The 14,205-nt window shown below is 41.3% G+C and overlaps 1 protein-coding gene across 1 annotated transcript in view; it reads right to left on the reverse strand.

Annotated features, from left to right (window-relative positions):
- The window catches only part of CLMN (calmin), a 54,815-nt gene extending 42,903 nt beyond the window's left edge, over nucleotides 1-11,912 (reverse strand). The window contains exon 1 of the mRNA XM_031553785.1: nucleotides 11,870-11,912. Within this exon, the coding sequence (XP_031409645.1) occupies nucleotides 11,870-11,912 (43 nt within the window). The remainder of the gene's footprint in view (nucleotides 1-11,869) is intronic.
- Between the last annotated feature and the right edge of the window lie 2,293 nt (nucleotides 11,913-14,205).

A 14,205-nucleotide genomic window follows, 5' to 3' on the forward strand; every position in this document is an offset into this window, starting at 1 on the left:
ATTCCTACTCTTAATTTCCTTAACAGACAACTTCAATACTGCAAACCAAGTACCAAAAAAATACCAAGTTTCAGAAAAGATGAGCAAAGCCTAGTTTCACAGAGATCCAGGCTTAGATTTTGGAAGACCAGAGTGAGGAAGCATTGCAAGGATCCATTGTATCTCACATCAGTGGCTCCTCCAAACTCCTCCACTCTAATTTGTATTTCTTCCTCGAAGCTGAATGTAAGTTCAGCACTTCTTGTGCTTTTACACTGACGTAGTACTTCTCTGACTCTTTTTCCAGCTTTGATAATTTGACTTCCACCAAGAACATTTTTTCACAACATTGTGACAAAAATCGTCTTCTTTTATTCAAGCTGAAGGAAAAAATGAAAACAATAAGCATTTAAACTTCATTTTTTTCTGCATACGTGTGAAAACTGGGTAGAAAAGCAAGCACAGCAGACCAGTGCTGTAAATAAGTCAGGGACATGAAGAGTTTCTGTACAGGAACATCTACAGAAGCAGCATTACATTTTAAACTTTTTAACTAAACATTTCAACAATTAGCAAACTGCTATGTCTGCCATTTCATTTTAAAAGATGCACTGTCATCAGTTTGTGCATTACTCAACTAAATGCTGTTTATTGAAATTTTCAAAAGGTGCACTGACTCCTGTTGTAAAAATTTGGGTACGACTCCTTAATACCATTATCAGCAGTTCTAACAGTTTGGGAGCTTCTGTCCCCATATGAGGAAAGTATAATTGCATTGAAGTATGCATTAAAAAGGGCCATGCAATTGTGAAATGATAGAAAATTACTTTCCATGCCAAAAGGATTCTGGATGGGAAGGAGGATGAGAGAGAAGAAAGGATCTATTCACATTATTAAATACTAATTCACAATATTAAATATTATCAATTTCTAGATTTTCTCTCCATGTCAGTACCAACAGCTAATTTTGTAACTCCAAAGAAGTTGGAGTCCAATCCAACTGAAGAAAGAAGTTGAAGTCCAACCCAACTGAAACATTACATTACTGATCATTGAACTACAAAGTATACTGCATTTCAATTATAAGAAATGAAGAAGCCTGTTGAATTTTTAACCATTTTATTCTCTCTACCTGTCAGAAGGAACTTTTTTTTTTAATTAAAAGAAAGAAAAAAAAAAAAGAAAAACCAATCCTGCTAGTTGCAAAATATTCTATACTGCAAATAGGATATAAGCCCCGCAGCCATATTTGCAGACAGAGGCCTTAGACTCCTCTCCTGGCACACAAACAGGAAAAGGAGATAAGAAGCTGCCACAGGGAAAGTTACGGAGCTCCTGGGACAGGATAGATTCCTAGTGCACCTCCTGAGCCTGGAGCAGTATTTAGAGACTTCGGGGTCACCTACACATTAGAAGCCCAAACAAAATACTTGTTGTTTAAGAAACTGTTGAAATGACTCGCTGGATTTTTCTTTAGTAATCTGCCAGAGTTTTCTGTTAGATTTTTTAATCTGATCGTTCCCATCCTCTTTTATCCTTTTGCCAGCTCAGTTTTCATGCCACACTCTGAAATATCTGAAGTATTTGATTAATGTTTTCCAATGGAAAAAAAACCACTTCTACACTTACCAAAAACATGCCATGTATTTTGACAATTATTGATGTTTCCAAGACCCAAAACAAGAAAACCAATTAGGGACAGTGTGGTTTTTCTCCACATGCTTTCAATTTCTGTATTTCCCACAGTAATCTTTGTCCAAAATTCTCCCAAGCAAACATTCAGACAGGTATTCCTAACGAGTTGAATCCCTAGACAAGAGTTTGCTTTCTAAAAGCTTTGGAAAACAAAGTCAATTTTCAGTTAATTTTCATTATCTTCAGAGATAAATAGTAACTTAATAGCACAAGCAGCAAATAACAACACTATGTGTAGTTCAACAGTACAGTAAATCCATCCTAAAGCTTGAAGAACCAGATTTTTTTTCAAAAGCCACATCACAGAAAATGCTGAACTAGTGTAAATCTATCCTACCTGCTTTATTATTTAAAACAAGTTGCAAATTAACTTTGTATCACCAAGTTTTAGACCACATCAGTTATTGCTAGGTCTCTGGCAAGTGGCATGTAAGGATAAACCAAACATCACCTCCACATTCCAGTGAATTTATCGAAGAAGTATTGTGAGCCCACATGTGATATGGGTCACCTCTGTGTTGCTTTATCATACAATAACAACCTACATTGAATATTAACAGCAATAAGCTAGGTAGGTAGAATTAAAATCCCCCTTAGTTTTAATGGCTTGGGACATCTTGAAATGCCTGCCGCATGAGTTAGGCTATTGCCAATTATTCAGAATACCATGTTCTGACACCAAGCATGATGGAAAAGCCTAATAAAAGCTGAACCAAGAACAGACATTGTATTTTAGCATAGATAGCTGCTATCCAACCCAAAACAGCCTCATACTTGCTTTCATATCTATCACAAATACCAGAAAGAAGAATGAGAAAAGCAGATTCTGCATGTACCATTTTGCCCAGAATTCCTTGAAGAAGAAGGTCTGGAAGCAAAGCTAAAGCCTTATACATATCCTGCCTGGGAAGAGCCTGGATCAGAGCTTATTCTCAAAGAAAGTAGTATCTCAAAGGAAGGTAGTGAGAGAGACTCTTTAAAAGCAAATAACTTGGATCTACAACTTTCAATAGGAGTATCGTATTTGAATAGGTTTCTAACTTAATCACAAGTCATTCAGTATTACCTGGTCTTGTAAACAGCATACAGCAACTAAAGCACCAAACCATTGCTATGATTTAGAAGTGATTATGTGGGTAAATTCAAATCTTCATCCTGAAAAGCAGTCAAAAGCAGAAATGTATAAATGGACAACTAACTGCCTACAGCAGGCTTCATCAGCCACATAAAATGTATTTCATTTCACAACTGCAATACCAGTCTGGATCTCTTCAGGAAGAAGAGACCAAACAGAACAACTTGCCTTCTATTTTTGTTCCTTAGTATTATAAGACTAAACTTGATGTATAGTGCCACATCTGTTTTCTCCTACCTCTATCTCAGATTCAGTTTACATACCCTACAAGGACATGCAAATAGTCCTTGCACAAAGATTTGCTTAATGTTCTCCAGTGCAAACTCAAATAGCCTAAGCAAAGTGAGAGATAGGGAAGAACGGTCTAAACCTGTCTGTGATGCCATGGGAAACCAGGTGCAGGATTTGATTCCAGCTAAAATTAACCCGGTGAACAAAAGGGTTTATTTTAACTCAGTCACTCGATCCAATTCACTGCGCAGTCACACAAACACTTGAGCTTGTATGAGCCAAGGGAGAAAAGGGTATGCTACAGCTCTGCCTCTCTTGGCAGCAGCGCTGGCTTATTTCTATTTAAACTGTATGTAAAACTATGTCTTAATAGCCCTTGAGCCATTTTATTTAGTCTCCTGAGTCACATATATCACAGAAATTTTTGCTGCTGTCCAGACTGGAGACACTCAATAAGCAAAGCATGAGTCTTCACACAAGACTGAAAACTATGATATGTTTAATTAAATATTCAATGGCTGTCTCTAATGGTGGTATTTTTAGAAATATTTGTAGTTCAGAAGTAAGAGCAAAGGATTGCCAAGGTACGCCTCAACAGGAGAGAAGCAAACAAATGAATTTGTCTTTGTGCTCCTCTGTCGCTACCTTGCATAAGATCACTTTGTAAGATCTCAGGAGAAGAGCTAACGTTTTGACTGCATGTGCACAAAAAATAACTGATGAAACGTTAAGATTCTTGAGATTCTTAAAAGATCTAAACATGTAACATATAATTGTGATATGAAACAAATAAGTTTAATGAATGTTAATCTGTGAATTTACAGAGCTGCTGAGAGACACCTGCCTGTATTACAAGAGAGGTCTTCATCTAAGTGTTTCTTCGTTTTTTCTCTTCATCCTGTTTACCTTTACCTATCCTGTGATTAGCCTCCGAATATTGTATACATATGGTTGATTTAGAACAGTTAAATTATGCAGTTTGTTAGCACCTCATCCCAGTTTCACTCTTGATGAAATACAACCGTATTTTTCACAAGTGGCTGAAGACATAAGGATTAAGAGCCACCTTCCACCTTGCCTTCTTTGCACTCATCTTCTCCACACTGTTTTCCTAGTGCTTATTTCCCCATCTAGGCTTTGATCTGGTCTGTAATCTGGGCACATAGTTCATCTGTACCTCTTCCTTTCTTTCCTTCTCCCAGGAGATTAACTAGCACCAACCCGCAGAGGTAATTCCCTTACCAGACAACAAGTTAGAGAGGTAGAGCTACTCATAACACATTCCTGGAGCTGCTCTGAGATAGCTGTGGTTAGAGGAGCATTACACATAGCAAGTCACTCCAGTTGTAATATTTCAGGTCAGGACAAAATGAACAAAATGCCCCTCAGGCATCCATGCATTACATGCCCAAAGGCAGCTGATTCATCGTCTCAGGAGGCCAGATAGCAGGATTTAGTCCCTGCTCATGCATTAAATATCAGAGTATCAAGGGGCTGCCTTTTAAATCCAGCTAACCATAAAAGGATCCTCTATATTGGTTATCTCAAATCTTAAGGAATGAATAATTAAAGACACTGCATATTCTGTGCAAGAACTACATCTTTAGTTAGGAACAGAATGGCATTTAACAGATCAAGATTTATGCATATGAAAAATAGCTTAGAAGAGTTAAAGATCAATCACTCAGACTTATGCAGAGCAGGCTGGCACTGGAGGCCCAGTGGACACAATGCACACCTGCTGGTCTCAAAACACCTCGACTCTGAGTTGGGTAATGCGTCTGTCATGCAGGCACAGAGCTCATAGCTGTCCTGTCTTCTTGATGCCATAACAAGATGAAGATTCTCTCTCTTTCAGCTTAATTTCACAAGCACTCCAGGAGAAAACTTGCCACACATGGTCAAATGAGAGAGAGTGGCTGCCAGATTTGACTTTCATTAACTGCAAGATGCCACACTAGTGGAAAATAAACAATAATCTTATCTTGTTTCAGTGTCTTAATGCTGCACAAACAGAAGTTGGCTAAATACAGACCATGCCTGAAAAGTTCCTCTCCACGAGCCTATTGAAAGCCCTATCCATGCTGAAGATGCCAGGCTAGCTGCTCACAGCAGGCCTGGACAATGGGCTTGATGTTGTCAGTCTCCCCGTGCTCAGCTCTGCTGGGTTCACTGACACTTATGCAGGCAGGACAACAGGTGTAACAAATGCTTCTTCGCTCCAGAAATCTTCGTTTTACAGCCCAGCAATGAGAAGAAGCTGTGCAGCCCACACGCACATGCAAGGTCCACAATAGAGCTGACAGCTGCGGCTCCCTGCTTCGTAGTCCAACAGCTTCCAGGTGCCATGGCATGATCAGAACTCCACTTATTAGTGAGAGGAAAAGGAGTACAAACTTACCTCAGACTAAGAGGTGAATCTATCATTTGAGGCCGGGACATAAAGAAATCAGAGAAGAGCTTCTGAAGACAAAGCTTCTTTGAATACTCAGTTTACTAAGCTGAACTGAAGACAGACCACGGAAGAGCCTCTGCCTCCCACTTACCAATGAAACCTCACTGCTTTAGGATGCAGCCTTTCAGCATCAGTCACAACCAATACTCTCCAAGGTGAATCTCCAAGACCACACTGCGGTGAGGATTTGCCAGGTGTGGGAATGGCAGCCCAGAGGTCAGACAAGGGTGAGAGCATGGTGATCATGTGCAGTTCTTTGCCTCTGGAAACAAAATCCTAAGCACTTGCAGCACTGCATTTCTTCAAAACAGGGTGGGCAGAACTGTTACATAAGTAGGGTTAGGTGGCATAAAAATCACTTGCATTTCCACCCCAAGCTCTTTTTAAAAGCTGAGCTATTTTAGACAAAGAAAAGCCACTGTTTTAGCAACTGGTAATTACACAGTAACATTTTTCCTGCCTTAGCTTATTAATATTTTCTCAGGTCTCCTTTGGAACTGTGGAGAGGCAGGATTCAAGAGCAGTAATTTGAAAACATAGACACAAATGCACATCACATCAGTCCTCTCATTCACTCACAAGCACACTAGAGAGAAGGGACCTACAGAAGTCCCTGGCCAAATCTCCTGCTCAAAGCAGGATTATTGCCAACACGAGACTGCAGCTTGCCAAGCCTTCAAGATTTCCAGAGAGAGAGTTCTTGTGGCCTCTCTTAAGAGCCATTTCCACGTCCAGTCTCCTGGTGAGAAAGGTCTTCTCAATGCTCAGCCAAGCATCCAGCTTTCTGTGTTGCATTGTCTGGCACTGCTGGGAGGAACCTGGCTCTCTGTACCTGCACTTCAAATATTAACAAGATTTCTTGAGCTACTCAAGAAATCCCTTGAAGATCTTGAGCTACTCAATTCTTCTCTTAGCTCACACTTTCCAGACTAAACAAGTTTATAGTCCACAATGTATTTTCCCAAGATGTGCTCCAACAACCTTACCATCTTTGTAGTCTTTCTCTGGACCTTCTCCATGTCCCTCTTGACCCAGGGGCCCCGCAACTGGAAATAGCATTCCAGCTGCTGCCTCACCATTACAGGTAGCAAGGCACAATAATTTCCTACATTCTGCAGGCCAGGATCCATTGGGAATGTAGTACGGTAGAGGGTTTGTGTTATTTGCAGTCTGGTGCACTGGGTGCACTGCTGGCTTGTTTGCAATGTCTGGATCTACTGTTGTCATCTGGCATCCACTCCAACACCCACATCCTTATCAGCAGGGCTACAGATCAATCAGTCACTTCCCATCCTCTACCAATGCAAGGAGTTATTCTGTACAAGGTGCAGAATGTTACAGTTTTTCTTACGGAACTCCATGAGATTCAAGTTTATCCTATGTTTATTCCTCTGGATTCAGGCTCTCCTACCATACATATCACTTTTTTCACTTAATTTGTAGAATGCACATAGTGACTTCACCAGTTTTCCAATGAAAATGTCAAGCAACATGGCACCTCACATCATGCCCTGGGAGCTCTGCTCACTAGCTGATGCCAGATTGTTATCAATCCTTTGGTCTCCTGGAATCCAGTCAGAAGTGATCCTCCAGTTTTCAATCCACCTAGCAATCTACTGATCCAGACTGTGTCTGCAGTATCAAAAAGGTCATTTTCCACTGGCAAGATTTGACAGCTTTGAATCTTTCCTAGACAGGAAAGGCTTAAAATACTCAGATAGAATGAGAAGCCATGATATCTCTGAATTACATTTTTGAAGCCCCAAACAGTTGAGCCATAGGAATGCAGGGGTCAGCATTGAACAGTACCATCAACTTATTAACTGAAGACCAGCAGTTCTTTTGTTCTTTAGCTTAGTGAAAAATAATGCCAGCATTCAGATATGAAATCAATATCCAGCAGAATTTCAAGTGCCTATTTAAGCACAGATTCCAAGAATTGAGTTACTCCTTATGTGAACAACGGTCACTTTAGTCTTACTTCCAAAACCAAACATCTTCTCTTTACTCTGGCCTTGTTAACAAGGTCACTCTTTCAAAAAGATCACAGCACACGTAAGAAAAGATTTCCTACAGCTTTCAGAGAAAGCCACTAAAATAATCACTAGCATGCAATCCAAACTTGAATTAAAAATGATGGTAGAAACACATGGAGTGACTGCAGCTAGAACGAGGTTTCAGATGAAGAGATCACCATTTTGGGTGTACATACACAAATCAGCAATTAGGAGTAATTGCTTTCAGCTGCATTTTCCTGCTTTAAAAAATTAATGATATATAATTAAGGCTAATTTAAGGACAGATGAAACCCAATGTTGGTGCTGAGAAGAGACATGTCTGACACAAAACAGCTACCTCATATGCAAGTTTGGTGGTGACAGCTAGAGTATTTCTACCATATTCCCAAAATTACTTTAAAGCTTTTTAAAAAAATTATTTTTTTAAAAAAAGCTTCAATCCTTCTGTCTTCTCAGGCACTTCCTGCCCATTAATCTTTCTCTTTGCCCATGGACAGATCCTCAGAAAGGTGTGAGAAGGGAAGAAATTCATTGTGTTACTATTACTAGACACACTGCCAGACCTCAGCCAGACACCACCCCTTGCTAACTCCACATACCTTCACGTAATGACATAGACCTACTGCACTGACATTAATTACATAGGCAGACTCGGAGCGAAAGCCTGTGAATCAAACCTCCCTGTGATGTGTACACTGCTACGCTACCTGAGAATAGATAAACGTACCTAGATCAAGAGTAAAATGACTTTGCTGGAAGATTTCTTGGCAATTTCATGTAATCTACCCTGACAATGTTTCCTGCCTTGAAACAACATTCACTCAGCTCTGTGAAGCCCTGGCTGCCCTTCCCTGCACAAGGCAACTCCACATAGGCTGCACCACAGACAGGAAAGCCAATTGCTGGTGTCTTAGTGGAGCTTCCAGTTGCTACAAGCAGGGAAAACAGTGAAGTGTTAGGGCGATAAAAGGAAAAACCTCTTTGGCATTAGGGAAGTGTGACTTCCATGGCTTTCATGAGGTCAGTGAGGAGGTGCACTGGATAAGCCCTCTGCCTGGTCAGCACCTCAGCTCTCTCACAACTACCCTTCCCACAGACTGCAATTCATAATACAGAGTGAAATTATATTATCAGAGTTAACCTCTTTCCACACTCCACTCTGTGAAAGCACATGCCTATTACATGCATCAGGCTTGTAGACTTATTCTAAATAAACTGGCTCTCAACATTTGGTCAAACCGTAAAGCCCCAATGCAATATGGTTTACCATGTGTTTACCTGGACAGTCAGCAGACTGGACCAGACCTAAACGTTCATCAAACTCAGAATCTTTACTAGTGGTGCTGAGCAGATTTTGGCCCCTGTAGACCAACTGCCTGTGTATGATCTATGTGGCTTCCTTAAAGAAGAGTCTTTAATATATCTGGCAATTGCTCTTCTGGAGCTCTAACTAGGCACCTCCATTCTGTGAATGATAGAGAAGCTGAGAGATTTCAATTGCTCTCTAATTCCTCCAACTCTTATCTTTAAAATCTCAAGTTAAGGAAACCTTATTAATAAAAAGTGTATTATTTAACAATCCCCAATCTTGCAGTGAACGCTCCTTTGCCTCCCTTTACCTGCTACACAGTGTGTGGCTACCCTGAACAAGGCTTATGGTTTTCTTGCTCTCTCCCCCGACATTTGGAAAAACAAAAGCTCCTCTGAGTTGACTGCAGCAGGACCCCCAGGAGCAGGAGAAAGCAGAGGAAGGCATCCCCTGCAGCAGCTGAGCAGAGGTGCAGGGAAAGAGGAATTTCCCATTGGGAATAGACTGCAGAGAATTACCTGGTTGCCTAGAAACATGAGATTAAAAACAGCTTGGTTTTCCTCCTTCCTTCACACATGCACTTACAGAGAGGCCATAAATTGGCTGCTTAGGAGACTCGGGATAGACCATCTGCAAAGTGAGACCCAGAGTCACTGCTCCAGCCAACAGCAGGCAGAGGGAAAGAAGAGTTTTGTGCTCTGCTTTCCCTGTCTGTGAAGCTGCCTTTGATATGCAGTGAGAAGTTTCTCCTTGCTCAGTTTTAGCAGCCAGGAGGAATCTCAAGCGAGCAGCTCTGCAGATGAGTTTAATGTGCCAGCACTTCATCTCTCGTGGCAATCAGTTGAGGGAATGCAGTGAGGGTAAAAGAAGCAAGAATGAGCAGCTGATGTTTACAGCAGATGATAAATTCTGTGCCTCTTACTAATGTTTCCTACGTGAGCAGCAACAGCACTGGTGATCGACAGCATTACAGATGCCTGCTGCCTGGCTGTGTGTTACATACCTTAAAGAGTCTGAAAGAAAGACTGATTTAAAACACAGAAGTCCAACTGCTGCTTTGCTTAACCGCCTTCACGTAACATGAAGTAGGAAATAGCCATCCAGATAAAACAGATTTGGACTTAATCTCATGCAGTTCATGGTCAAACCTGTTTAACATGAAAAAGCACCATCACTAATGCAAACATTACAGCATAGCCACAATGTGTGCTCAAGAGCTTTAATGAAGTCTCTGCAAGAAGAAAGCTCTCTAGGGCTGGCGTAACAGATCAAAATACAGATAAACTGAGATCTGTCTAGAAAGTAACAGAATGTGGAAAAAGATACTGGTAAGTGCCTCAAATTTTGACAATTTAACATTCATTCACTTTCACAGACATCAGCTCAAACAGTAATATGGATTTGCTATTGTGTACCTAATAACTCTGTGGATAAGAGCCAGTGGTGTGGTTATCATTATGCTGGATAGTTATTACAAGCTGAAGGTTAATTATTAACAGAGCTGAAAATAAAACGGTGCTTGATCCAGACTGCATAGCCACACACACAGGAAGCCGCTACCCTGAAGCACTTCCAGTCTGCTTCCAGACACGTTCAGCATGGTTTAGACATACAAGGTGGCATGTCATGCTATGGTAGAGGTAACAGAGAACACAGGCAGGCTGTTCTTGAAAACAGCACCTTTGCTGAGTGGGTGTTGTTTCTGCGTTCCACTATTGGTTTTTTCGCTTGTTTGCTTTTTGTAATACTACTGAACAGCAGTTTAAAAACTGGTAGTATCACTAGAATGAAGTTACTTTTGAGTAATAATTAAGCTCTATATAAGTAAATTCTCTCTTTGAGTTGGGAAGGATTTTTTTTCAGAGGAAGGACTAGAGCTGGCTCCTGCTCCATGCTTTCATGCTTCACTGCAAAAACCAATGAGTCCTTCAGGGATAGGTGTGCAGGAGCCATGTGTCTGATTTTGTTAAGAATTTTTTCAGTGATATTTTATGTTTTCAGCCTGGTGAAAATGGGGAAGAAAAAAACAAGTGGGAAAAGTAAAAAAAGAAAAAAAAGGGAAAAAAGACCAAAAAAATTAAAGTCACCTGGCAACTGATTTTTTGAATTAAAGGAAACAGATTTGATATAGTTGTTCTTTTCCACAGGAAAATGTTTTCTGGACTTTCTATGTGAAGCACCAATGAACTTCTGCCAAAGAAGTCAGAGAATTTTCTCTTGTCCCACAGACATACTCAAGCCATTTTCATTCAATTGCCCTGCTCCCTTTGAGAGAAGTTCAGCATTAACCCGACTGCTTCAACACTAACAAATACAGTTTTACCTGTACATAATGCTTGATATTCAACCTGCATCAGGAAAGTAAACAAGGAACTCTAAAGCAGGCAGGCAGGGATGGCTGAATTCAGAGTAACACAGCGGTGGGTGAGAACCAGCTCTTGCCAGTCACATCAGCCTGCACCCAGGAGAATGCAAACGGGTAAATCTGGAGGTTTCCAAGGCAGATGCAATGAGCAAGGACCTCATGTGATCAATAGGACCACAATATTCTATAAACACCACAGGAAAAAAAGGAAAGGAGTTTATGCTGGCAAAGTGAAATAAAATAAATTGCCACGGTGTCTAAACAGGACAGCACTTATTTCCAATGAAGGAGGCATAGCAGACAACACTCTGCCCTGTGACTTGCTCTGCCAGTGTGTGTGGTGTAAAAGCATGGGCTGATGGGACCATGGGCTCCCCCCAAGCAGAGCAGCTCTCATTTGGCAGAAAAGGCTTTTAGTGTTTGCTTGTTTGCTGACTTTGCCAAAAAGAAATCAGAGCAACTTCTGCCTCTCCTCATTCTCAAGATGTAAGGCAATAACACCAGGGACAAGGAAACTCACTTCTTTGTGTGCAAGTCAATTTGAGAAAAAGAAGAGGGCTCCATTTTACAGCCAGCCATCAGGTGATTCAGGCTCTGTGTGACCTGGTATGACAAGGACAAGTGTCCAAGCTAACCGGCAGTCAGGCAGCAATGGCAAGCAAGGGACACGGCTCCCACTCACTCTCATTCACGTTGAAAACAGCAATTTTCAACTCAAAGTCCATATTGGTACAATTCTAAAGGATTTGTAACTGGTAACACAGCCAGGAGAATAGCAATAGGTTAAAATCTGGTTGGTTTGTTTGTTTGTTTTAATGTATCTGCAGAACAATTTTGTCATTAACTGAAGGCAGTGAAAAATTACAGCTCCAGAGGAAGTCTAGGTGACTAGCCTAGGACATTCAACTCCTAGACAGCTTGGAATTGAAAGGGAGAAACACAGCCCATTAAGACTAAGTTGCAGAGAGCCCTGGAGGTTTCATGAGCCATGGCAGAGAGCTACAGAAATCACACCCAGCCACTGGAAAGCACCACAACTTCAAGGTGCTTGCCATGAAAAGTTGCAGATTAAAAAAAAAAATCTAAAATGGGTATGAAGATAACAGGAGGGACCTTCCAGGCACGTCAGACAAGCAGTTACAGTGACAGCAGATACAAGTAAACTGCATTTACATAAGGCAACACTTGCCAAAATAGTTTCCCAGTGAGCTGTCCAAACAACCCTCCTGCTATTTACACCGAAGCACTCCCAAATGTGACTCTCTCATTAGTAAATTGAATCTCACTCCAGTCAACTCAGGCATATTTCCACTTTGGCAGCTCTCCTGGCCTCGGCAGGAGCAGGAAAGGTGAATTCAATGCCATGCTGCTCCTGTCACAAGGCCTGCAGCCCGGTGAGGCCGAGGGATGTCCTTACCTCCCCGGCCTCACCACTTCCCTCTTGGAATACATCCAGTTTTGCCCTGCACAGGGAAATCCAGGTAACTGAGCTCCAACAGGACCTTGCCCTGCACAGCCAATTGAGCCAGGAAAACGTGGTTGTGATTTGCAGTATTTACATTTGAAGCAGTGAAACTTCTTGTTTGGATGCATTATATACGGCTGAATGCTAACGAGACTGCAGACTGCATAGGCACATTTTATACGTTGCTTTTTGTCATGAAACACTTCTCTGCAACTTTGCTCAGGCACCAGAAAACTTAGCTTACGGCAGCACCAGTAGACACCACTCTCCTGTCTATGGTTTAATTTAATCCGTCCATTTGCTACCTATCAAGGCCAAAAATCTACATTTTGCAATCACACTGCCTTTGCTAGTCAGTGCAGGTCCTGACTGTGATACTCCAACTGTAGTTCTGTCAATTAATGCTGAAATTACATTTATTTGTAGTCACGGTATCAAAGCCATATTGTATTTTCCAAAGATTTTCACGTGTAAGTGAAAGTTGAAGAAAAATGTTATTTAACAAATGGAAGAACAACATACGCAATATAACAATACATAATTCAGATTTATACAAATTAAACTTGAATGTATTTGTTTGTTTCATAGTTTGCAGTCTGAAAATGTGAGCAATCCAACAGGCTAACTTCACTGATTCCTATTACACAGATAAGCTCGCCACAAAAAGAAGTCTGAAGTGAGGCAGTAGCTGTTATTTGGTCAACAAGCAGAAGCTGGAAAAACAACAGAGCAACTTATCATTCAGCCTAATAAAAGACATTACCTTCCCCTACAAACCTTGCCTAGCTTATAACACAGCAGCAACCTCACTGCTCAAGTATTTATCACCCTAACAATTAAATTCTGCATTTACCAGAAGTCAGAGAGCAGCCTCAGTTTATAATTTACTTTTGTAACTAAACAACGTGCAGCGCAGAGAGGAAAAAAAAAAAAGACAGAGGAACACCAGTACTGAAAACACAGCCGATACAATTTTGCTAGTGTGGGCACTGGATCTGCAAGTTCCTCCACCCACATGCAGAGCCAGCATCTGTAGAGAACCCTCAGCAGCAAAGTCATGGGCCCTGGGAGCAAATTACCACACAGCTGACGCTGCCCAAAATTACCATCAGTAGTGTAGGTGGGTCTGTGTCACACATGGCTGATCTGGGGTGCAAGCAGCTCCTGGTAGGTATGCAGGTCTCCTTGGGTACCCTGTGAGACAGCAGTGAAAGCTATTTCCTATCCCATGCGCCCTGGCAAAACGCTGAATTGGGACAGCATTTTTTGTGAGGTTGGAAGAATAACTGTATAACACGGATCACCAGGCTAACAGGTAAGGTGTAGCCACAAGGAAATGTAGGGATACCCAGCAATTTTTAGGGAACAGGAGGTTTCTCTGGAGCATCCCCAAGTCCAGAGAGGACTAATAGATAGCTTCCAGGGGAAAAGCACATTAAGGTAAATCTCACTGCCTTGTCAACTGCACAGTAACTATACCCCTACACACAGACATGGGCCTTAATGAGCACCATCGTCATTAAGCGGAGCTCAGGCATTCCTCAGTAACTTTT

The sequence above is a fragment of the Meleagris gallopavo genome, chromosome 5 (assembly GCF_000146605.3).
Source record: "Meleagris gallopavo isolate NT-WF06-2002-E0010 breed Aviagen turkey brand Nicholas breeding stock chromosome 5, Turkey_5.1, whole genome shotgun sequence".
Taxonomy (NCBI): Eukaryota; Metazoa; Chordata; class Aves; order Galliformes; family Phasianidae; genus Meleagris; species Meleagris gallopavo.